General features: G+C 47.3%; 4 protein-coding genes across 5 annotated transcripts in view; 3 read left to right on the top strand and 1 right to left on the bottom strand.

Moving 5' to 3' along the window:
- Positions 1 to 120: 120 nt before the first annotated feature.
- pus10 (pseudouridine synthase 10) lies at positions 121 to 6,283 on the bottom strand. 2 transcript variants are annotated; one of them, XM_051070951.1, is made up of 18 exons: positions 6,073 to 6,283; positions 5,228 to 5,391; positions 4,882 to 5,157; positions 4,714 to 4,800; positions 4,079 to 4,113; positions 3,882 to 3,996; positions 3,727 to 3,788; positions 3,550 to 3,595; positions 3,023 to 3,087; positions 2,856 to 2,941; positions 2,649 to 2,774; positions 2,463 to 2,519; positions 2,297 to 2,373; positions 2,168 to 2,223; positions 1,510 to 1,627; positions 1,290 to 1,432; positions 1,112 to 1,211; positions 121 to 994 (listed from the first exon to the last, which is right to left on the bottom strand). In XM_051070951.1, the coding sequence occupies exons 2-18, from the start codon at positions 5,351 to 5,353 to the stop codon at positions 956 to 958; spliced, it is 1,614 nt and encodes a 537-aa protein (XP_050926908.1). In that variant the 5' UTR covers positions 5,354 to 5,391; positions 6,073 to 6,283; the 3' UTR covers positions 121 to 955. The 2 variants fall into 2 exon arrangements, with proteins under 2 accessions (XP_050926908.1, XP_018530570.1); XM_018675054.2 differs by having other exon boundaries at positions 5,228 to 5,362.
- Positions 6,284 to 6,441: 158 nt separating this feature from the next.
- On the top strand, positions 6,442 to 10,471 carry cct4 (chaperonin containing TCP1, subunit 4 (delta)). The gene is given in 14 exon segments (XM_018675055.2): positions 6,442 to 6,724; positions 7,451 to 7,503; positions 7,595 to 7,684; positions 7,799 to 7,907; positions 7,992 to 8,256; positions 8,339 to 8,471; positions 8,556 to 8,695; positions 8,784 to 8,880; positions 9,163 to 9,273; positions 9,376 to 9,405; positions 9,407 to 9,507; positions 9,756 to 9,990; positions 10,091 to 10,204; positions 10,303 to 10,471. Coding segments are annotated over 14 exon segments (1,611 nt in total). The 5' UTR covers positions 6,442 to 6,606; the 3' UTR covers positions 10,318 to 10,471.
- Positions 10,472 to 10,618: 147 nt separating this feature from the next.
- fam161a (FAM161 centrosomal protein A) lies at positions 10,619 to 17,204 on the top strand. Its single transcript, XM_018675053.2, is given in 8 exon segments — positions 10,619 to 11,559; positions 12,655 to 12,885; positions 12,887 to 12,906; positions 13,038 to 14,243; positions 14,506 to 14,673; positions 14,780 to 14,879; positions 15,468 to 15,607; positions 15,721 to 17,204. Coding segments are annotated over 8 exon segments (2,337 nt in total). The 5' UTR covers positions 10,619 to 11,403; the 3' UTR covers positions 16,037 to 17,204.
- xpo1a (exportin 1 (CRM1 homolog, yeast) a) overlaps positions 16,831 to 24,759 on the top strand; it is a 13,825-nt gene continuing 5,896 nt past the window's right edge. The window contains exons 1-16 of the mRNA XM_018675052.2: positions 16,831 to 17,432; positions 18,061 to 18,193; positions 18,327 to 18,428; positions 18,982 to 19,054; positions 19,160 to 19,221; positions 19,302 to 19,346; positions 19,434 to 19,615; positions 19,731 to 19,779; positions 19,947 to 20,066; positions 21,397 to 21,525; positions 22,356 to 22,514; positions 23,513 to 23,695; positions 23,785 to 23,923; positions 24,142 to 24,323; positions 24,432 to 24,588; positions 24,682 to 24,759. The exon at positions 24,682 to 24,759 is cut by the window's right edge and continues 86 nt beyond it. Of these exons, the coding sequence (XP_018530568.1) occupies positions 18,068 to 18,193; positions 18,327 to 18,428; positions 18,982 to 19,054; positions 19,160 to 19,221; positions 19,302 to 19,346; positions 19,434 to 19,615; positions 19,731 to 19,779; positions 19,947 to 20,066; positions 21,397 to 21,525; positions 22,356 to 22,514; positions 23,513 to 23,695; positions 23,785 to 23,923; positions 24,142 to 24,323; positions 24,432 to 24,588; positions 24,682 to 24,759 (1,786 nt within the window). The 5' untranslated portion in view covers positions 16,831 to 17,432; positions 18,061 to 18,067. The remainder of the gene's footprint in view (positions 17,433 to 18,060; positions 18,194 to 18,326; positions 18,429 to 18,981; positions 19,055 to 19,159; positions 19,222 to 19,301; positions 19,347 to 19,433; positions 19,616 to 19,730; positions 19,780 to 19,946; positions 20,067 to 21,396; positions 21,526 to 22,355; positions 22,515 to 23,512; positions 23,696 to 23,784; positions 23,924 to 24,141; positions 24,324 to 24,431; positions 24,589 to 24,681) is intronic.

Below are 24,759 nucleotides of genomic sequence, written 5' to 3'. Positions count from 1 at the left end.
TAATTAACTCAGTTTCTTGTGAAACTTATTTTATTTCACTATCTCGACCTGACATTTTTCCCTCAAGATGACATAACATGACATCCCTTTCCCCCACACACACACACACACACACACACATTATCGCGAAAAACAAGGCTTTGTTTAATCAAGAGGAACCAAATCTTGTCGAGATAACAAAACAATTAACTTGTGATCCTGACGTAATAAAGCTTCTTGTGATTACAGGTTATTTTATCTCGAAAAAACCCTCAAGATGAGAAAACACTTTATTACAAGAGAACAATCTTTGTTATGTCAAAGTAGTGAAATAATTAGCTCGCTATTTCGACATAACAAAGCTCAGTTTTTCATGACATTGGGTTAATTTATCTCCTTGTAAAAAAGAAACCTTTTAGGTGCAACAAATAAATGTTTGTTGCTGTAATACTCATTTAATTTGATATTAAGTTACAATGCTAATATTATAGAATTTGTAAACACAGGATATATATTCACAGAGTGAACAGAGATATTAAATCTCCTGGAAGAAAACATGGATGGTTTCAGTCCTAGTGGTGGCGCACTGCAGCCTCTAGTGGCCGAAATGAGTATTACAATAACAAACACTCTCACTTGTCCCTCAGGGGCTTCCGTACAACACAGATTGACATGGCTGCGGGAATATATTACAAAATAACTTGTGTGACACTAATCACAACAGAACAAGGTCACGTTTTCTGCGCTCCGACTAAAGATGGAGTCACGTCTGACCAGAACCAGAACAAACACAGATCAGGCTTCACGTGTGACTTTCCTTCTTCACGTCCAAACGGCATTTACACTGTTCTGCTTTCAGTCTCAGACGCTCGGTGAACCTGCGGTGGATGGTTTGATGTCGCGTCCACGACAGGAGCCGCTCCAGCCTCGCTGACATCAAACCTGTGGCCTCTCAGATCCAGGACCAGCTCGGCGTTCACTCTGGTATGGCAGGAGGCCAGTCCACATCCACAGACTGAGACAGGACACGAAGAAGAGGAAGAATCAGCATCTTTAACGGTTTATTTTGCTGCCACATTCACTGCTGTTATTTCTAATATCTGTCTAAAAGCGTCTTATTTGTTCGTCTGACCTCCACGTCCAGCTCCAGGATGTCGGTGTCCGTCTTCAGCAGCTCACACAGGTTGGGTTTGGTGCGACCAAAGTCTCCGTGGACAAACTCCTTGATGTAGCTGTGGGCTGAGGGTTAAGGAGCATTTTGTTTCACTACAGCCACAGACAGATGTTTGATATTCGGGGTGTGAGGATACGTCCCGGCCTGCGTCTTCAGCCCCAGGTAGAAGTGATGCGGGTCCAGGAAGCGGGCGTTCATGCTGTGGATGACTCGCTGTCGGACGGCCAGCGCCCGACGGTGCAAAACCCTCAGAGGAGTTTTCTGATCCAGAGTCAGCTCCTGACGTCAACAAACAACCAGACTGTTTACTCTCTGTTTAACTGGATTTATATTTACAGTGTTTGTGTTGCAGTGACCTTGATGTCGTCGATGAAGGCGATGTCCTCTCTCTGGATGGGTTTCTGGGTCCAGACGAGCGCCGTGTACGACTTGGTCTTCTCCTCCTCGCCCTCCTTCATCCGACTCATGGCCTCTCTGTGGTTTAACACACACACACACACAACACTTAAATTATAGAGTGTGTAAGTGTATTTAATGTGAATTAAATGTCTCAGTGGGACATTAAAAAGCCACAGTGAGGAACAGTTGGTGTTTTTCCTCCGTTAGTGACAGAAACGCCTTCAAATTCTTGTAGTTTTTAACAGAGTGAACAGTTTTGTGAATAATTTGCTTGGATAGTTTATTTCAGATTTGTGTTTCCACTTGTTTTGTTGTCATGTTTGGTTTTCCCAGTAGTTTCCCATAATCTGACAGTTTCCTCCTGTGGGAAACAGTAAAATGAAGGAGGAAACTATTAAAAAGAAAAGAATCAGGCCATCAGAACTGAACTAGAATTAGATCACAGCCCTTTAACGTTTAACCACTAAAGTTTAATCAGCTCATCTTTCAGTCCAAATGAATGTTTGTGCCAAATTTGAAGGAATTCCCTCGAGGTGTCGCTGAGATATCACAGATAAACTCAACACACAGACACTTTAATATCTGTAAATAATAAAGAGCAGGTGCAGTTTTTACCTGGTGACGATCTGCAGGTCTCTCACTCTGATTTTGTCTGAAGACTCGTTAATGGTCTAAAAACACAAAGTAAAGATGAGTGAAAGTAATGAAAGTTCATGTGAAAACATAAAACGCTTCACTCAGCACCTGCTGCAGCTGCTTTATCTCCGCTCTGTTGAACCTGGATCTGTGAGGATTCAGCAGCTCCATCGCAAACGGACGACCTGCGAGACCAGACCAAAAAAAACAGAGAATGAAAAATAAAAATACACTTCAGGCGACGAAATCCTCTGCAGCTTTATGTGCGTCTCACCGTTTCCAAGAGTCCGGACGTCCACGTCCTCCCTGCCGGACGAGGAGAAGTTAAAACCTGGAACAAAGACAGGACGCGTTCAGGTACCCGCTGTGAGTCGGAAAAACAGCTTCTCTATCCAGGGTTTAGGACAGAGACTAAAGAGAAGACAGTGGAGGACAGACTCTGCTGCTTCAGTCGGCTCACCGTCGGCTCTGAAGGCGGACAGGATGGGCGCCGCGATCAGCTCCTCCACCGACGACTCCATCCTCCTCTCTCCATCGATCACCCAGGGAGTCTGAGGCAGGCTGCGACAGAACTTGTTGTATCTCCCTGAACGTCAGGAGGAGCAAATCAGTCCAGGACCAACAACAAAAAACACAACGAAACGGTCCAAGAGTTCCTTAGTGTTACCTGCTACAAAGACAGACACGTGGAGACACTGGACGTCTGGAGGGCTGCAGCAGCTGGACGGCTGCGCTGGAGGACAAGAGTAGAGTCTGAAGAGAAATCAACAATAATCATTTCAAACTGCACTTTACACAAGAACATGAAGAGCTGAGGTGGAAACTGACGCTTACCTCAGAAATTTGGCATCAGGTATCTGTTCCAGAGCTTTGACCACGGCCATCCTGGTGAACACCGACTGCAGAGAGAGACACAGGCTGAAGGATGGAGACAGACAGAGTCCAGTCCATCTGTCTCTCCCCAAGACCTTTTTGATTTAAGAGGAAGATTTTCTTTGTTTAACTAGAAACATCTCTATATATCTCTACCAGACTCCATTGACAAAAACAGGGATTTAACCAGGAGCTGCTGGAATACCACTGCCTCCATCTGTTAGTGTGTCTGTGTTACTGTGTGACTGTCAGTGGAGGAAGAAGTAATCAGATACTTTACTGAAGTAAAAGTCCCACACAGTAACACAGACACACTAACAGATGGAGGCAGTGGTATCCTGTGTTCTGCTCAGTAAAATTCCTGTTTTTGTCAATGGAGTCTGGTATTGATAAAAGGTGATTTTTCTAGTTAAACTTACTCAGGTTTTGTGTCTTAATTAGAGAGTAAACTCAGTCCTGACCATCACAAACATCTGCTGCTTCCTCACCTGTTTGTTCTTGGTGGGTTTGAAGCAGTCGGGACACGCTGATGCACTGTGGGAACGACAGAAAACAGGAGCCATGTTTACAGCTTTTCAGCTCAGAAGAAACTGGAAGTAGGGAGAAAAAGAAACAGAGTTTCTGGTCTGGGATTGGACGGTTAAACCACCCAGCGTCGCACTCACAGGAAGTGACAGTCGGCGTCCGTCGCCTCGTGGCTGAACTCCACGCTGACCTCGAACGCGCTCTGAAAACACAAGAATCAAAACACTAATTTGTCGTCTAACGTGAAAAATGATCGTTGAATGTTTCCACCTCGTCACCGTGGATGTCAACCTACCCTGGTAACCACGGCGACGCCCCCCAGCTCCTTGGCGACCAGGTCCTGCATGATCCACTTGAAGGCCTCCTTCACCTGGATGACGTCGTCCTTGTCGAGCACCAAACCCTTCTCTCTGTCAGAGTGTTAAAGTTTAACTAAACCTGTGACGAGTGAACGAGCAGCCGTGATCAAAACGTCTGAATGATTCCCTTTACCTCACTTCCTTCTTCACGTGGAGCCAACAGGAGTGCTGCAGCATCCAAACACAAACACAACAGGTGGAACCGATCAGTCAACAAATCAAACAAACATGAGAGCGGGAATATTCACTGAGAAACTCTCTCTCTCTCAAACGTGTTTCAGAAGCTGAACTCTGTTTGTTCTACGTCAGTTCCTTCCTCTGAAAATTAACTTCCTGTTCGATCATCAGCATCAACAATATCTGCTCTGCTCCAAAACACAAACGTTCTCAGATTCTCTGACTTGTTTTTCAAACATGAACCAATGCGACGCCTCGTGTCCTCAGGTGTAAACCTGCTCCTGACCTTTGGTGAAGCAGCTGTTTTAGTTTTGAAGCTCGAGCTGCTGAACAGAACCTGAGAGGAAACTCAGCTCTGGTTGAGGACGGTTTTAACTACCTCTGCTTTTACAGTTTTAAATGATCTGTGTCTTATTATGGGCTCATCAGTCGACTGTGAAGCACTGAACTGCATTAGTTGTGTGTGTTTGCTGTTTATTTTTCAGATGTGAGGATGAAGTGTTTCAGTTTTTTTAACTGTTCCTGGAACTGATGAAATAGCTGCAGACGTCACTTTGGACTCTGGGAAATGATGAAAGTGGATGAACAGACCTCGCGGACGCACAGCTGAGCGGGCAGAGACACCGACAGCACCAGGGAGTCAAACTCGTAGTTTTCAGCCTTCACCGCCTCAGATATCTGGAAACACAGAGACAGCAGCTGGACGGTCGGACACTGTCACTGTTCATCATGAGAGCAGTGAATGTTTAACACACACACCTTCACAGCCTGAGTCGGGCCGCAGAGTTCCTGCAGGATCCCCAAACACACCACACACACACTCGACTCTCGGTCCTTCAGGTTGACCGGAGCGGCGGCGGCGGCGGCAGCAGCGTCCTCTGACCGAGCCTCCGTCTCACTGAGCTCCACTTTAGCTCTTTTGCTCGGTGGATCTTCAGCTGCATCGTGGGACTTGTTGTTTTCCTCTGTGGACTCTGATGCGTCTTTGCTGTTTTCTGTGTTGCAGATGAAAGCCTGAAGCTCCCTCAGTGTTTCCTGTGTGAGGTGATGTTTATGAATGAACACAGAAGAAGCCAAAGTGCCCTGAATGCAGCACGACTCCTACCTGTGGTGGGCGTCTGTAGACGGCCTGAACCCGAACGCAGCAGAACCTGAGGACGCAGCGGCTGCAGCAGCCGGCGGACAGCAGCTTCTGGACGATGGGTTTGTCCTTCTCCTTCAGAGGCAGCATGACGGCAGACTGCAGGAGGAGCAGGCGTCAGGAAACAGCTGGTGTCAAGGCACTTTATTATTATTACTGAGTAAACACTTAATAAACTCCACGTTTACTTTCATTTTACTTCATAAGCCACTGCATTTATTCACTGCTTTAGTTACTACAACCTGAGATTAACAGTATACATCATATTTAACAGAAAAGTCATTTCACTGTTCAGCTTCTCAAATCTGAGAATTTTCTTTTAATATTTTTGAAGTTATTTATTTTGAGATTTGGAGCAATGAAGGTGCACATTTAGACTCTGTATAACTGTGACAGCATCTTTCATTACTGTGGGATTTTTTTTACAAAACAAATATTTAAACAAATCAATCGATTCATCAAGAAAATAATCATTAGCCGCAGTCTTATACAGAACAGTTAGAATTCCAGCTGCAACAGTAAAATGCTGCTTATACATGAATTCATGAATAACATGAATTTATTGATATGTAATAATAAAACACTCACACGGGACATTTTCAGTCAGTACTTTTACTCAAGTAAAGTATTTTCATTTGGTAATAGTACTTAAAGAATAAACTGAATACTTCCTCCACCACAGCTAAAGCATGAGATTCTAAGGATTGCTAAGCTAACTTAGCTAACACTGAGCCTTAAAGAGCCTCAACGAGAGGGTTTGAAAGGGAAAAGCAGAGCGAGTTGCTGCTAAACATCTGAAATAAACCCACCGTGTACAGAAATGGTTAATCCGCAACAAAATAAAGTGAATACAGCAGACAGAGTTCAGTTATGTGTTAGCATGTTCCTCCAAAAAGCCTCTTCTCACTGTCCCAGCGCTAACAGACCAAGCTAATCAACCCGCATCAACTCCTCTCACCGTAATGTTAAAACTCTGACATTAGCGGGAGATAGAATAATAACTAATAACTCTACTAACTTATGTTTTGATAAACAGTCACATTCTGTAAAGTTTAAACTGATTTTTAACCGTTTAAAATGTTAAAATAAACGTAAATTAAATCTATCACATCGGTACTCGACGTCTACCTGTCTGCCGACGTCATCTCCAATCGCCGGGCAGTTTGACAGCCGGGTCCTTCTCTCCGCAGCAGCCTGTGGCTCTGGAAGATTCTAACCGGCACCGGGTGGAGGAACCAGAATCTAAGTCCATCTGAAGCCGGACCGCGGTGTATCGGCTCCGGGACTCATCAGTCCCACTCTGAAGACTCCTCTTAACAATTTCCATCGATTATAAAGTAACGATGCCCGAGGCGATGGCGGCACCGAGAGCTTCCAACGGAGGCAAAAACAAAGGAGGGGCGTATGTGGACCGCGACAAGCCGGCCCAGATTCGGTTCAGTAACATCTCTGCTGCTAAAGGTATGCTAAAATGCTAACAAGCTGCTTTAAACTTTTATTACCTGGCCCCTCAAACCTCACCCTCCAGCTCAGCTTCATCATTCTGGGCTGGGCTGGGCAGGGCACCCTCTGCCCGGTGCGAAACCCCATTCAATAAAATCCCAATTTAACAGCCTGACCCACCGATAAAGAGCATAACGCAGTGGCTACAGCGGATCAGGGCTGTGCAACACTTATGAATAATTCTATAACCATTCGGCATATATTAATTTACTTACTTTACAGGAACTTGTCTCAAATTTTGGTTTGCTTCCTCAAAGCCTCTCCCTGTCTAGCTTAAAGTAGCGGACAGCATGAGACAACAATTTCCAGAATTTTGACAGGAGTTTGGTTTGGTGTTGTCTCCGTACAAGGTGCTCATGACTCCACACAATCTCAGCACCAGCTAGCTTGGTGCTGCTGCAGGCTATCTAAGGTCAGAGGCCAGGATGTAAATGACTAAATAAAAATATCTGATATAAAAGCTGCAGCTTATTTCACTTTGGAAATAAGGTTTTAACATACTGAATTTCTGTTGTTGTGATAGGTGAATAATTCATATTCTCTGTTCATTTAACATCCTGAAATGTGTGTGTGTGTGTGTGTGTGTGTGTGTGTGTGTGCAACATCCACTTTAAAGATTTTGGTTTCTCGTGCTTTTATTTTAAGAAATATGGACGTAATCGTTGTCACCTGCTTGTTTGACAGCTGTTGCAGATGCCATCAGAACAAGCCTGGGACCCAAAGGCATGGACAAGATGGTCAGTGAACAGATTTGAGCTTTAGGATGAAACTCGACCCAGCTCCTCGGTCAGACCTGTTTCTAAGAAGCTTTCTTGTTGTTTGTTTCAGATCCAGGACGAGAAAGGTGACGTGACCATTACCAACGATGGGGCCACCATCCTGAAGCAGATGCAGGTGCTCCACCCTGCTGCCAAAATGGTACGTCAGGTTTTTGAGTTGAATCTTCTTGTTCTCTCAGAGATTTTGTCGGATTAGAAAAGTAACTTGTGTTTTCGTTGCTCTGACTTGGATTAAAATATATTTGTGTTCCAGTTGGTGGAACTTTCCAAAGCTCAGGACATCGAGGCCGGTGACGGCACCACCTCTGTGGTGGTGATTGCCGGAGCGCTGCTGGACGCCTGCTCCAAACTGCTGCAGAGAGGTGAGGGGTTATTTACATGTGTGTGGATCATTTTCTTCATCTGTTAATTGAGCGTTAACATGAACACGCCGTGTCGTCGCTCAGGCATCCACCCCACCATCATCTCCGAGTCGTTCCAGAAGGCCGTGGATAAAGGCGTGGAGGTGTTGACGGGCATGAGCCGCCCGGTGCAGCTGAGCGACCGCGAGGCGCTGCTGAACAGCGCCACCACGTCGCTCTGCTCCAAGGTGGTGTCGCAGTACTCCAGCCTGCTGGCGCCCATGAGCGTGGACGCCGTCATGAGAGTCATCGACCCGGCCACGGCCACCGGCGTCGACCTGCAGGACATCAAGATCATCAAGAAGCTCGGGTGAGTGCGAGAGCTGGAATCCAGCTGCAGACCTGAGGTGAACACAGACATGAAGCAGAGGTTAACAGCTGTGTGTTCTCAGAGGGACCATCGATGACTGCGAGCTGGTGGACGGCCTGGTGCTGACCCAGAAGGTGGCGAACACCGGCGTGACCCGTGTGGAGAAGGCCAAGATCGGCCTCATCCAGTTCTGCCTCTCCCCTCCCAAAACTGACGTGAGTCCTCAGAGGAGACGCTTCCTGCTGCTCGGCTGAATATTTAAATATTTAACGCTCAGTTTGTTTGTTTTTTGGTTGCAGATGGACAACCAGATCGTGGTCTCAGACTACGCCCAGATGGACCGCGTCCTTCGGGAGGAGCGCGCCTACATCCTCAACCTGGTGAAACAGATCAAGAAGGCCGGCTGCAACGTGCTGCTCATCCAGAAGTCCATCCTCAGGTACACGAGTCACAGATCACACGAGAACAGACGCCGGTTTCCACAAACTGTGAAACACGTTTGATCCTAACAAACTGTCCTCCGACAGAGACGCACTGAGCGACCTCGCTCTGCACTTCCTCAACAAGATGAAGATCATGGTGGTGAAAGACATCGAGAGAGAGGACATCGAGTTCATCTGCAAGGTGAGAGTCATCAGGATACATATATATATATATATATATATATCTCCATCAGTCGGCAGCAGTGATCATTTCTAATCTATATAATTAAATATTTAGTAAAACCAGACTGAAGAGGTTTGTTTCATGGTGTCCTCTGGTCTCTGTCAGAGACACCATCAGCTGCCACAGAGGCCTAATCTATAAATATAAACAGGAGACCAGGACATTTCTCACACTGTCTGGTTCTCTGGGAATAAATCTACTGTGACAGTGAAGTCAGATGAAGTCTCTGCTCTCCCTCAGACTCTCGGCACCAAGCCCATCGCCCACATCGACCACTTCACTCCAGAGATGCTCGGTACAGCGGAGCTGGCAGAGGAGGTCAACCTGGACGGCTCCGGCAAACTGATCAAGGTACGCAGCAGCCCGAGTCTTTGGACTGAGATCCTGGACTCTTCAGAAGAGACGAATTTGACGTTACTTCCTCCTGTAAACCTTTGTTGTCGCCCCCTGCAGGTCACAGGCTGCACCAGCCCCGGGAAGACAGGTGAGCATCGTGGTCCGCGGCTCCAACAAGCTGGTGATCGAGGAGGCGGAGCGCTCCATCCACGACGCTCTGTGCGTCATCCGCTGCCTGGTCAAGAAGAGGTGGGTGGAGTCACACAGGACACACACTCCCTCTGACAAAGGCGCTCTTTCATTGGTTCATCATCTAAGAGCGTAACAAACAGAGGAACAGGAAGGTGGAGCGCTCTCCGTTTGTTCACTGCTGGTTGTTTCAGCAGCTCGGTCGGGGAGCGTTCACACAAATGTCACATGTCCCAGAGAGACGGGAGAAAACCTGATGGTTCCACCTCTGGGGATCTTCATCTTCTTTCTCCTCCTCCGTCCCTCAGGGCCCTGATCGCCGGCGGCGGCGCCCCTGAGATCGAGCTGGCCGTGCGTCTGGCCGAGTACTCGCGCACCCTTGCCGGCATGGAGGCCTACTGCGTGAGGGCGTACGGCGACGCCCTGGAGGTGATCCCCTCCACGCTGGCCGAGAACGCCGGCCTCAACCCCATCTCCACGGTGACGGAGCTCCGCAACAGGCACGCCCAGGGCGACAAGGTGGCCGGCATCAACGTCCGAAAGGTCAGTCTGCTCCTCTGTGACGCTGTGGTCACTTACAGAAAAGATTAGTTATCAGCTGTTTGGATGTCAGTCAATCGTCTTGTTGTCGTGTTTGTGACAGGGTGGGATCTCCAACATCCTGGAGGAGCTGGTGGTGCAGCCTCTGCTGGTCTCCATCAGCGCTCTGACCCTGGCCACAGAGACCGTCCGCAGCATCCTCAAGATCGATGACGTGGTGAGACTCCACATCTGAACTGTGGATTTAAGCTCAGACCAAGTTTAATGTGAGAGCAGAGTGTTTTTAGTCTGAACATGTGCTTTGTCCGGTCACAGGTGAACACTCGATAAGAGGTCCGAGTCTGTCCGCTGACTTCTGTCACTAAGCCTGCTCGTACTGCGAGGGATCAGAGGACTCTGTCGACGTCAGTCTGTTCAGATTTCCACTGTAGTTGTTACGTTGCATAATTTAATAAAAAAGGCTTGTTTTTTTGTTGACACTCCAGCTGTTGCAGTGAGGTCATTTGTCTGGTTTCAGTTGAGTTTTTTCCAGATGTAAATACTGACTGCCCACTCTGTTTATAGTGCTCTTTCTACTTTGTTGAACAGTGACTTTAATGATATGACAGATCATTGGTGGGTGTCTGAGTCGCAGGACAAACATTCGAGTATAGAATTAAAAATAGCATATGAGAAAATCAGGGTTTAACAGTTAAACCTTCATGTAACCAGAAAATTATTTAAAGCGCCTCTTTTCCCAACCAGGATTGGCAGCAATAAAGAAGACAGACATTATTAAACTGGAGCTTATATGGATCTAAACAGATGTTCAGCAGATTTTAAATTTATACACTACAGGGACTTTCAGTACATCTGGAATTCATTCTAAAAACCATGAATTTGTCTTTGTGAAAATGCCATTTTGCAATTATGAGAATCGTGTTTATCAACAAATCTCCCAGTTAGTTTCATAATTACCGTCCATAAATGATATCCACATGTGAAAAGGGTCCAACAGATAAATTCATCCATCTGCTTCCAATATAGTTGGGAATCAACAAAGTAAAGAAAATGTCTTCTGTGGTTTTAGTATGTTTTTGTTTTGCATGAGGAAAAAAATAAGTCAAAATATAATCGGAGTTAAAGGAAATCACGTGGTGGATAATCTGTATATCGTTATATTTGTTATATACTGTATGTATTTTTTTAAATACTTTTATTTTGTAAGAAACCCATATTTCCTGTTACATCCCGTCACTTCCGGCCAAGCTCTGCCCCGTTACCAAGGAGCTCATCTGTTGCCTGGTTACCAACAGTTTTCAGCACGCGGACAGCGACTCTCCGTTCACCGCCGTGCTGAGTTAACGAACCCGTTTAACTGAATTTACTTTGAACTTATTTAACTAAAATAAAAACTGGAGCTGATTCTCTGAGGCCATGGCGAATCCTCACCGGACAAACGTTCTGGTCACTTCGTGTTTGAAAACGCCGGTAGACCCGCACACCAAGGCGCCATTAGCCTCGTACGAGCGGGAGAGAGTCCTGCCGTACACGGCCACAGCTCATATGGACAACCGGGACTACGAGAAGGAGGTAAACACGGTAAAACGCACTTTAATGTGTTTGAAACGACTGTTTGACTCTTACAACCTCACCTCAGTGTTAAACGCGGTAGAAGCCACTGATTTTACTGAATATAAATGAGCCACAGTTAGCTCCAGCTAACAGTAAAATAACTTAAAATACACTTAGATATTGTAAGTTACAATGCAACAAAAATGATATTTCCTCTGCTTTAAGAGGAGTTACCACAGATGCTAGAAGACATGTCAGATTAAAGTAGTGTAATTAATTCAACTGTCATTTAAAGTGTAATTTAGTTCAAATCCTCCAGTGATGATTCTATTTTTTGACAAAACAAACATTTAGGACAAACCTCCAGTTCCTCATATGAAGGTCACTGAGGTTTTTCATCTTTCTGGTTCAGTCACCTTTATTATCACTGGATTATAAAGATCTGAGTTTAAACAGTTTAAATGCTTTTACATCACTGCACATCCTGAATGAGCTGACTCAAAGTACTGCTCCTGGATCACAGGTGTTTTCCCTCTCACTCACTCTTGGTTATTTTCTTATTTCTTTTGTCGAACCAGACCAGACACAGGGTCTGATCTTGTCTGGTGTACAGGCTGTTGACAGTTCCAGGTCAGTCCGTGTGGTGGAAGGGATTTGACCTGTATAATTTGTTGGTCTGCCTGACTATTTCTGGACTTCCGTCTTGCCTAGATTATCAGACGTCACATTCACTTTATAATCCCAAACACTTAATGATCCTCTGGACGACGACGCAGAGGTCGTTCCATTTTAATGACGTTCTGGACGAACACCTCGTGGTGGAGTGTGCAGACACCTGATGCACCTGATGCACCTGATTCTGGGTGTTTTAGTTGAGCTTTTTCCTGCTAAGCTGTCCTTGGTGCTCCACCATATGGAACCATATGGCCCACGTCTCTGGTGTTGCAGGATAATAGGCTTAGTCCTGGAGGAGCCTGAGTGCCGCTGAGCAGGGCTGCTCTGCTCCAGGAGGCCTGCTGGATAAACACACCACGCTGAGGCGACTTCAAAAACAAAAATCAGTTTGAGCAGTTTTTATATCACATCGTTCACCTCCATTTTTGGTCTCTTCAGCTGGAGTATGAGGACTCGGGCTCTGACTTCTGTGATGAGGAGTGTCTGGGGAAGGGCGACCGCAGAGCAGGAGGAGACGGCCTCGACCTGAGCAGGATCTTCTTCTCCAACGAGGAGTACTACAGCAAACTGGAGGAGCTGAAGAAGGCCCACCTCCGCACCATGGCCGAGCTGGAGGGCATGTATCAGAGAAAGCTGCAGCTCAAGCTCATGCAGCCTTTGGACATGACAGGCGCTGGAGCCGGGGCTCAGGTGGGAGGATTTAGGTCCAGATTATAATATGATTTTTATATGGTTTATTAGTAGAATTTAGTTTTTGCTGTTTAAAGATGTTTGTGACTTTTAGCTGCTTCATCACATCATCTGTTTCTATTCCCCCTCAGGCTGCAGTGGTCAAACAGCAGCCCAGCAGCCTCACGCCGTCTGAGGAAGTCCCACTCTGCTGTTGAACTGAGGCGGAGTTCAGGACTGTCGGACTCATCAGACGAAGACGAAGCTGCCAGTAACGATGTGGAGAAAGGCCTGCTCTTCTCTCCCAAAGAGCACATTAAGAACATGTGGAGGGACTTCAAGCTGTCGCCTCACAGCCGCCGCCTGTCGTCCTCCTCGCTGCGCAGCCTGCCAGGACACCACAACAGACCAGGGAAGGGAAAAAGCAAGAGGAGGCACAGGGAGCAGGAGGACTGGAAACACAGGGTGACCGTCCCGAAACCTTTTCAGATGACCCTGCGTGAGGCCGAGAGACAAAAGCGAGGCATAAAGACGCGTTCAGAGATCGAACTGGAGAACGCAGAGCTGCGACGGCAGCTAGAAGAACTGACAGAGTGCCAGAGGAAGTTTCGCGCCAGCCCCGTCCCTGCACACGTTCACCTCCCGCTTTACGAGGAGCTGCAGGAGCGTCATGACGAGCGGCGGCGAAACCTGCGAGAGGAGCAGCACCATCGAACCATCCAGAAACCATTCAGCTTCCTGGAGAGGGAGCGACTGAAGAAGGAGCAGAAACAGCTGCAGAACCCAAAACCACCCGAGCAGGAGAGAGTGAAACCCTTCAAGGCCAAACCTGTGCCCAAGGCCGTGTACGCAGCAGCATCAGGGGAGCTGATGAAGGAGGAGCAGCTGTATCGCTCCATCAAGATGCAGATGAGAGCCCAGGAGCTGCTCCACAGTGCGTCCATGCCTCCCAGCATGCTCACACGCCGACTCAGCGAGCGCAAGAAGACCAAAGATGGCGGCAACACGGCTGGAGGGGAGAACTTCACCCACAGACCCCAGATCAACAAAGAGATACCCAACTTCGACGCCAGCTACCGGCGCTTCCAGAAAAACCTGGAGAAACGAAAGGAGGTGAGGCCGACGACCGCGTGCGAACCCTTCGATCTGAAGACGTCACAGATCTCCTCGCACCGCGAGCGCATCCTGGCCGACATCGAGAAGGAGCAGAGCAGCCCTCGGACGCTGCGCTGGCCCTACATCAGCCCCGGGTCGGCTCAGACGCCGAACTCCAGCCTCTGTTCGTCTCTCTCCGGCAGCCTGGAGCTCCTGCCCGCCAAAGGAACAGATGCAACCACAAAACGCCACGAGGCCGTGAGGTACCATCTTAGGACGCCAAAGTCTTCCACCATCTTAGTTGAGGCAGAGACGGTATCAGAGCCCAGATGTTCTGTGTAGACACAGTGACTCCAACAGTGACCTTCTGTGTGTGAAATCCCCAAAATGAATTTTCCCGACAGTTGTTAGCACCCCGTAGCCGATCGTTGCACCCACACCCTCAACCATCTGCCCCCACCCTCCCGAAGTCCCCGTCCCATCCAGACCTCCCTCCATCTGTGACCAGACTGTCTCCCTGAGCAGAAAGGTGCTGGAGCAGAGGAAGAAGGCGGAGGAGGAGGAGGAGCGGTGGAAGGAGAGGCAGAAGCAGAAGGAGAAGAAGCTGCAGAGGGTGGTGTTGAAGCGAGCCCAGGCCAACGACCCCCACCTGGCTCTGTCACAGACAAACCAGACCAAGCTCAGAGAATTCAGGTCGACTAAAAACAACACGACGACAGAGTGAACTGAACATCTTTCTTCTTTTTGCTTCTTGATTAACGTGACTTTTTTTCTGTTGTGGTTCTCGATCTGTCTGCAGGAAACAAGACCTCCTGCGCAGGAAGGAGTACCAGCAGGAGATTAAAGAGATGCAGCAGAGAGTGAAGGGGAGGCCGCTGCTGTTGGAGCAGGTTGCACAGGTGAAGAATAAGCTCACCTGTAAATCAGACATCACACGTCATCTGATCACACCCCCCCAAGACAGACAGTATTTCTACCGCTCAATCAAAACATTAACAGAGGAGGTAGTGTAATGACGTTGTGAAGTGCGGGATCATGGGAGTGTGAATCGTTCAGGAGCTGAATTCTCCTCAGAGGTCTCAGACCAGCTGATTAAATCCAGAAAAAACACTGAATGAAGCAGGTTCGTGTTAAAATCAGTGTTTTTTCAGTGTAGTTTGGCAGAGCAGAGCTGCAGGTAACGTTAGCTCAGCACGTTTTATCTGATAACTTCAGATCCAGACGTCTGAAGACTCAAATCCTTCATCTGGTTAAAATATAAAGTTAAAAACAACCAAGATCTATAAAGTTTATCTTAAAAATGAGGCTTAAAACGTCTGTTTTGATGCTTCTGTGACACCATAAAATCATCCTGAGATACTGTAACATGACAAAAAGCTGCTGAATGAACTGAACTAAAAACTGTTCCTCCAGGATCAGACTCCAACACATCCTGGTGTTAGCTTTTTACTTATTGCACTTCTTTTGAACATGTGCTTTGGTAACAGAGAAATGCCAAACAGGCAGCAGAGAGGCGCTACACCGACGCCCTGCACGGACTCAACCTGACCGAGGAGTTCATCAGCAGAAAGGCCGCCAGATCAGGATCTGCACGCCACGCGTCCCGCTCCACTGACAGCAGACAGAGGTAAACCTGACTCAGCCCAACTGAAAGTATGATGGAGGTGAATCATCTCTGTGCCACTGGAGGAACTCTGTGTTTGTAGTCGGATGTTCGCTGACTGTTGGTCTGTTTCTTAGTGACCAGGACGAGTCAGACGTGGGATACGAGCCTGTTCGCTACAGAAAGGTCTTCCTGGATGACGACGACGTGGACGGTCCAGACGGGAGGGGACGGGGGAGAGAGGGCGAGGAGAGCGACGAGGCCTCGCTAAACCGCCGCGATGGCGAGGACCACAGCAGCCACCGCTCAGACGACGACGATGGCGGCGACCGCGGCGGTGACGACGATCGCCGCTACTCTGATGAAAGTTACCACTACTCAGATGATCACGAGAATTACTCAGACGACAGCGAGCATGATGCCGACACTAGACAGCAGGAGGCAGGAGAATGATGTCATCAAACGTCGCCAGGTTCAAAAACTCTGATGGAGAAAACTCATAGAGTGAAGAGGAAGCTTCTTCATCCTGGGATGTTAACAGGATATGCTGTGTTTAAAATCCCTCCATACGTTAAAAACACTTACTGTCTCCACAGTAACACAGCAGACATTTAGGACTTTAAAAGGTGAATTTGGCCATGGTTCATTTTATAAATCACAGCTGTGATTTTCATACTGATGAGGGGAAACGTCTTCCATTAAAGGCCTGTTATCAATGAAAAGACAGGCTCAGTATTAACCCAGTATTGATGATATTTGAACATTTCAGGCTTGAAGTTATTGGTTCTGGAATAAATACACTTGTTTTATACACAGGCACTTACACAGTACTGTGTGAAAGGTTTAGGCCCTAAAAGCAAAGGGAGGATGTGTTCAAAAATAAGGACAGAAAACATCTCTTCACAGAAATGGACTCATATTTATTGCTCTGTGTAACTTATTGTTCATCTTACAGTCATCATGGCCTTGTTTGTGTCACACTGAACCATCCACAATAAAGCGACTCCTCGTTTTATTTGGGATTTTCCTCAGTTCTCATTGTTCAGGTGTTAGCACAGGTCACTCTGGAGCCTAAACAGTGGGTGGGAGTTTGAGCCAGATTGACAGCTCCACCCAGCCTATGACAACGCGTGACGACAGCACTGCCACAGCCAATCAGAGACCGAAGGGGCGGGTACATAGTCCAAATTTTACGCGGCGCGCGACGGGCCGAAACACCGAGAATGAATATCCCGGTCTCAACCGGTTTCAACCGGTCCGTGGTTGGAAGCATGAGCTTAGAGGAAGAGCATACTTGCACGCAGTAAAACATCTCTGCTCTCCAACAGTGTGTGCGAATAGAACCAGAAATAAAAACGAGACTTTCACTTCGTGATTATGACCCGGAATACCGCTCTAAGTGTGACTCCGTGAATCTGTGTTGTTAGCTTAGCTTAACGTTACATTAGCCGACAGACCTGAATCATCATTGACTTTTCCATTAGCACGCTAGGTTGCTATTAGCCTGGTGGGAGTCGGCTGTAGTCAGTGATATCTGAAGAGAGATGTGTTTCAGAGTGGCTGAGGACAGGGAACAATAAGCTGTGTCACCTGCGGAAAGACTTTTAGACAACGCCGAGAATCGATAAGTATCCAACGTAACATTTTTAAATTAGCGCTAACGTTAACTGTTGGTGTCATCCAGGAAAGCTAACATTAGCTTTCGGGCTATCGGAAGGTTAGGGGCAGTGTAAGCGTGTGCCATGAGATAAAGTTGCTCAGTTTTCGGTGCATATAGAAGATCAGTATTTCGGCCAAGTGACATCAGTCAACCAGTACTCGCTTTCGACGAGCGGACAGGACACACCAGGTAAGCTCGATCAACATTAACCAAGCTAACTTACCCAGCGTGGGCTAACGTTAGCATCCGTCAGTTTCAAAAAGTACTGTGGTGTTTTTGTCTGGGGATTAAACAGCGGTTAGACGAGCCAAACATGGCGTAACGCGTTGTAATCGGGGCACTGGCATCTCCACGCTTTGTTTTCCACTATTGCTAACGTGTTTTAATGGCTCAGGAGTCGCTAACAGGTCTATCAGTAGGGCTGCGGTGGGTGCAGCAGCTCCACGCGCCCGGTCAGCCAGGAGGGGGCGTTGTTTCGGGTTTTACCACTTTGTGATTTGTTTCAATTGGTGTCATATTTGGTCCACGAGGGAGGAAAGAAGCGCCAGGCTGGCTGCTTTCACACATTTTGGCTGAACTGGAATAACTAGTCTCTGACTGACTGTTATAAAACTAACCCAGCTTATAATTCACTCATTTGTTTTGGATCAGTTTTCCAAACATGAATCCCTCCATCAAACGTTGTAATATTTGCACTGTGGTGCTTATATGACTCTGACCTCCACCTGCAGCTGTGTGTGTGTGTCTGGGATGTGTTAGCTGTCACTGTGTTACAGTAACCAGGTGTTGTAGGTGAATCAATCTCTCCTCTCCACAGAAGCTCTATGCCAGCAGAAATGACGATGTTGGCGGATCACCCAGCCAGACAGCTGCTGGACTTCAGTCAGAAACTGGACATCAACCTGTTGGACAATGTGGTGAACTCCATGTACCATGACATTGGGTCCCAGGTGAGACTCGTCCTTTCTGCTGGGGGTCGTCCACCTCTCGTGTCTGGATTGAATGTGTATTTCTAACGTCAGGTGTGAACTTGGGGTAGATGTACCTAGCATATCAAGGCTTTGCTGTGCTGCTCTCTTGTAGCAACGTGTGGCCCAGGAGGTGCTCACCAACCTGAAGGACCATCCGGACGCCTGGACGAGGGTCGACACCATCCTGGAGTTCTCTCAGAACATGAAAACTAAAGTATGAACCTGACACACACACACACACACACACACACACACACACACACACACACACGACAGAGAAAAGCTATGAACTCACATCAGCCACTTGTTGACAGTCTCTCAGAGCTGATATAATAATGTGAGCTGATGCTTATCAGTTTTCTCCAGCTCACAGATGCTCGGTGTGTTCACATCAGAGCTCATCGTTTCCATGTTTTGCTGCGTCTCTGGTGCGAGGTGTTTGTAGTGATGATATTCTCTGTTTGGATTTCCTGTTTCTCTTGTTGCCACTGCTCCCTTCATTTGTTCAGCTATGATTTTTTATAACTCATGCTAACTATACACAGTTCTTCCTGTTTAGCACAGACCACAGTTGTTGCTACAATTAGCGGTAAACACTTAGCTGTGTTTCTGGGAGGATGCAGGGTTAATCTGCACCGTTTTCTAACGTTACCTGTTGGGTGATTTACAGACATTATTTCAGGACGGCACTGACACGTTTAAACACTTTTATTTGTGATTTTCACACCGGTTTTCACAGCTCTAACACAGCTCTGTTTTCTCTTCAGTATTATGCACTGCAGATTCTGGAGGCTGTCATCAAAACACGCTGGAAGATTCTCCCGAGAAATCAGTGTGAAGGTAAAGTCAGAGTGATGACGTCACACAGACTCAGGTTGTTGTAAAGATGTGGTCAGAGGAACACGGTTTGCATTAGCCAATTAAAACACAGGGATGTGTTTTCAGGAATCAAGAAGTATGTTGTCGGGTTGATCATCAAGACTTCCTCTGATCCTGCAAACATGGAGGTGAGCTTATGTTACTGTACGACTCGTGTGATGTGAGGGATGTTGTGCTGCTCCATACTGATGGTTGATGTTTTTTACAGAAGGAGGGAGTGTACATCTCAAAGCTCAACATGATCCTCGTACAGGTAAATAATCAACGACGTGTTTTTACACCTGACACAAAGCGACTGAGGCTGATGACACAGAACTCTTCCTCTCTGCACTGGTTTTAGATCCTGAAGCAGGAGTGGCCCAAACACTGGCCCACATTCATCAGTGACATCGTGGGAGCGAGTCGGACCAGCGAGAGCCTCTGTCAGAACAACATGATCATCCTCAAGCTGCTCAGCGAGGAGGTCTTTGACTTCTCCAGCGGCCAGATGACCCAGGTGAAGGCCAAGCACCTCAAGGACAGGTAACTGGAAATGTTGATGTGTGTTAATTCTGTCTGTCATGGAGTAACTGAAGCTCTGCTGCAGTAGGGTGTGAATTTCATCCTCATTAATATTCTTTATGTTTCTGTCTCTCAGCATGTGCAACGAGTTCTCCCAGATATTCCAGCTGTGCCAGTTTGTGATGGTGAGACAAACTGGACCAATCAGTCGTCAGCATCTGTCTCTGATGTTTAATAAATACCACAGTCTGTTCTCACGCATTTCCTCCTCTCCTCCTCCTCCTCCTCCCTCCTCCTCTCCTCCTCCTCCTCCTCCTCCTCCTCCTCCTCCTCTTCTTCTTCTTCTGAGCAGGAGAACTCTCAGAACGCCCCTCTGGTCCACGCCACACTGGAGACTCTCCTCCGCTTCCTGAATTGGATTCCTTTAGGTTACATCTTCGAGACCAAACTCATCAGCACCCTGGTCTACAAGGTAAACCAGCTCACGTTCACCAGACTTCAAACCATCAGCGTCTGTCGCCAGAGTGTTGGAAATGAGAAGTAAACACACCCAGTATACAGAGAACATGTGGCATAAAGAAAAAACATGAACCACTTTTACACTTTCACTAGTTCATTAGATTAAAGTCTTTTTTCACAGGTTTTATTTTTTAAATGAAAAACAAAGGTATTGAGTTCTAATTAACATTAATAATCTGCCTCATAAAACAAAACTGCATCATCGTTTTTTGGACCAAAATATTTTCTGCATGCCTTTTCAAAGTCTGTAAAACTATGCATGGGTCAACAAGGACCAGAGTGTCTGTCTTAAAACGACAAACAGCAGACTGATGGACGTAGAGGCGTGATGAAACGGAGCGAGGCCTTTCGCTCCAGTGTCAGTCCAGGTGGTGGGATTTTCTAACTGAGCTGTGATTAAGATGGGAGTGAAGGTCTGAGTCCGCTGACTGAACCCTGAGTCTGGTCCAGATGTACAGTGATTCTCTGACAAAGGCGCTCTTGCATCAGTTCATCCTGCAGGAGCGTAACAAACGGAGGAACAGCACCGCCGAACGCTCACCGTTTATTTACACCCGGTTGCCTCGGCAACTCGGCGAGGGAGCATTCACACATTTATTATTGTTGTTGTATCGAACACGGACCGTATCGAACTTCAGGAATGTTTGGAGGCTGTTAAACATACAGCGTGACGTGAATACAGGACAGGGAAAGGCCAGATACACAGAACCTGACCTCCACCGTGGTCGGCTGTTGACATATTTTTCGTGATGTTTGTGGGACAGTTTGAGGTCCTGTTGGGAATGTGACCGCCGACCGAGGCAGGGGAGTCCCACAGCAGCCTCTGTGTAATTACGATGCCTTTATTTGTGGTGAAATATCGACCTCGTTTCAAACACATCATCAGGTTTTTGTCGTAGGATTCACGTTGTGTGTGAAAGTAATCACAACATGGATTAAAACTCTGTGAAAAAACCTTTAATCTGGAGCTGAAGCAGCTCATCTCACAACCGTTTAATCACCAGAGAAAGTTCTGGCTAAGATTTAATAATTCAACTCAAAATCATTCATCAAGCAAAGAACATTCACTGATTTTCTCTTTTATTTCCTCCTGAGCTGAAAATGTTTGTTGCATTTTAAAAAGAACTGTCAGGTGTTTACAGATGAGATTTCTTTATCGATTCCCCGGGTGTGTGATAAAACCTGTAACAGTTCGGTCCTCGGTCACCGGGCTGTGGTCAGCGATGGAGGGTTGATGGACGCTGATGCTGAATTCTACAACGTGTGTGTTTGTGTGTTTTCAGTTCTTGAACGTGCCCATGTTTCGCAACGTGACGCTGAAATGTCTGACGGAGATCGCCGGCGTGAGCGTCAACCAGTACGAGGAGCAGTTTGTCAACCTGTTTACTCTCACCATGTGCCAGCTCAAACAGGTACACACACAATCAGTCAGAGTGCTGCTTAATTTAATGGAACTCAGTATGACTGTGCCCACTCTGTTATTACACACACACACACACACACACCACACACACATTATATTGTCAAACACACAAAGCACTTCTGTTTGTTTACTGTTCTTACACAGAAAGCTCATCTGTGGTCAGAGGGAAACTCCAAACACTTTAAAGTGACTGGAACAGTTTTGCTTGTTTAGAGCAGCTCATGTTCACAGTGAAGGGCTGAGCTTCCTCAGATCACTGTGTGAATCATCTGACAGGTGTGGTCTCTGCTCAGGTGACTCTGTGCTGTACACACTGCCTGAGGCTGAGGAGACGACGAGCACAAAGTCTTTAAATGTGATATAATGATTCTTATACTCTGACAAAGTGAAAAATCAATGGTGACAATCGTATCATCTTCATCCACGTCAAACGGTGTCAGCACAGTCTAAACAGCGCCCCCTGCCTGCAGATTGTCTCCAGGTTCTAATATCCAATGAGCTCAGATCTTTCTCATTAATCTTGTTGCTGCCACCTGAGCTAGTTGAAACCTTGAGCATATTATTTTTCATTCCTGACTCTGGAAGATCCAGATATGAGCTCGCTCTGCAGCATCTAACCCGTGTCGTCGTCTTCCTCGTCTCCCAGTGTGTGTGTGTGTTTGCTGTGTTAGTTGGAGATTTAGTTTTAGATGAAATAATTATCTTGGGTGGTCTCATGGATCACAGGAGAAATGCGATTTCCTCAAACAAAACACACAATGTAATTATGGCAAAATAAAGAGTGTAAATAAAGTTTGAGCTGTTTTGTCGTTTGGTCAGATGCTGCCTTTGAACACTAACATCAGGGTGGCCTACGCCAACGGGAAGGACGACGAGCAGAACTTCATCCAGAACCTGAGCCTGTTCCTCTGCACCTTCCTCAAAGAGCACGGCCAGCTCATCGAGAAGAGGCCGAACCTGCGAGAGACGCTCATGGAGGTAAGAGGAGATGATTACAGAGAGCAGCAGACGCTCTGCTGTTCGGTGTTGTTTATGGTGTGGAACGGCAGACTTAGTGTCTGGCTGAGTAAACAGACCCACAGCTCTCAGCTGGTGGCGTTTAGTCATTTCCTCCTCTGCGTCTTCATCCCCCTCTTTTCTCCTCGTCTGTGGCGTCCTGATTACACCTTGGCAATAATAGACGTTTGTGGCTGATTACAGTGGGGAGGTCCAGCTTTCCTGTGGCTGTTTGTCCACTTACAGACGCTCAGACAGATAATTACATCAGGAGGAGACTGAGAGGACGACTGCAGCAACAAACTGCAGCAGTTTAACCAAGAGAACAGTTTGATTATTGCTGTTAGACACAGAGACACAGAGACACAGACAGAGATCATTAACCAGGTCACAGAAATAAAGACGACACACAGATGAGCAGGTAAGAAATAAAATACTCTAAATATACTAAAGAGAAGTCGGCCAGACATTAAGACATGTTCACCCGACTGCTTCCTCGCTGTTTCAGGTCACGTCACAGAGAAATGCTGGTTTCTAAGGTGAAACCCCTTCATTGTGTGTTGTAGCTGATTGTAATGACTCGGTCTGAGCAGGAGACCTGTGAGGAGAATTCAGCTCCAGGTTAAAACCTCCTGAACGATGAAGCTGAGCTGACGTTAGAGGCAGAAACTGAAATCTGTCAGAGTAAACTGCTACATCTATAAATGTGCTTTAAAACAGGGCAGGTCAGGAAATATCAGAATGAACTGAAGGAAGGAAAAGTCAGGCTCTGCTCCACCAACATCATGTCTGCACCTGTGTTCGTCAGATGATGGAGATTTATGAAACACGGCTCCAACATGGAGGATAATTTGAGCTTCAGTCTTCAAACGCTGGATACTACATGTCCCATAATGCACCTCACTACCATCCTGGTTAATGCTGCGTTCATGAACAGGGTGGGTTTTTCCCGTCATGTGACACTCCCCTCTTGTCTCCAGGCGCTGCACTACATGTTGCTGGTGTCGGAGGTGGAGGAGACGGAGATCTTTAAGATCTGTCTGGAGTACTGGAACCACCTGGCAGCAGAGCTGTACAGGGAGAGTCCCTTCTCCACCTCCAGCACGCCGCTCCTGTCCGACGTCCCCCCACGCAGACACCTCTACCTGCCCGTGCTCTCCCAGGTAAACCTGTCATCACACACACTCAGGTGTTCAGGACGGTCGGATCGTCGGCTCAAACCCTCGCCTCCGTCCTCCTCTTCTCTTCGTAGGTGCGTTTGCTGATGGTGAGCCGCATGGCCAAACCAGAGGAGGTGCTGGTGGTGGAGAACGACCAGGGCGAGGTGGTCAGGGAGTTCATGAAGGACACAGACGCCATTAACCTCTACAAGAACATGAGGGAGACTCTCGGTGAGTTTGTTCACACCTGTGCTGACACATATACACACTCCTGCTTCAGATACATCAGGTACAGTTCTTTAACCTGGAGGTCTAAATGTTCCTTTCAGATTTCCATTTAGTCTTTGAACTGGCTCCACATGTTTATCTTCAGTCTGCTGTTAATTTATGAAACCACAAAGTTATTAGTTGTTTGTTTCTGGATCCTCTCTCTCTTTTTGTCTGCGTAGTGTATCTGACTCACCTGGACTACGCTGACACTGAACGCATCATGACGGAGAAGCTCCACAACCAGGTGAACGGCACCGAGTGGTCGTGGAGGAACCTGAACATGCTCTGCTGGGCCATCGGCTCCATCAGCGGGGCGATGCACGAGGAGGACGAGAAGAGGTTCCTGGTCACCGTCATCAAGGTGGGACAGAAACCGGGTCCAGTTTTTCCAGCCGTGTGTGTGAGACCAGCGTTAACTGACTGTGTGTGTGTGTGTGTGTGTGTGTGTGTGTGTGTGTTATGTGCTCAGGACCTGCTCGGCTTGTGTGAACAGAAGAGAGGTAAAGACAACAAGGCCATCATCGCGTCCAACATCATGTACATCGTGGGGCAGTATCCCCGCTTCCTGCGAGCCCACTGGAAGTTCCTGAAGACCGTCGTCAACAAGCTGTTTGAGTTCATGCACGGTGAGAACCACAACAGACCAGATCCTCCAAACTGTGTGAGTGCTGCTCCTCGTTGTTCTGTGTGTGTTTAACCCCTCGCTCTCCGTCACACAGAGACGCACGACGGCGTGCAGGACATGGCGTGTGACACCTTCATCAAGATCGCTCAGAAGTGCCGCCGCCATTTTGTCC

The sequence above is a fragment of the Lates calcarifer genome, linkage group LG5 (assembly GCF_001640805.2).
Source record: "Lates calcarifer isolate ASB-BC8 linkage group LG5, TLL_Latcal_v3, whole genome shotgun sequence".
NCBI lineage: Eukaryota > Metazoa > Chordata > Actinopteri > Centropomidae > Lates > Lates calcarifer.
The sequence above is the reverse complement of the archived record's forward strand: the minus strand, read 5'-3'. Positions and strand labels throughout refer to the sequence as shown.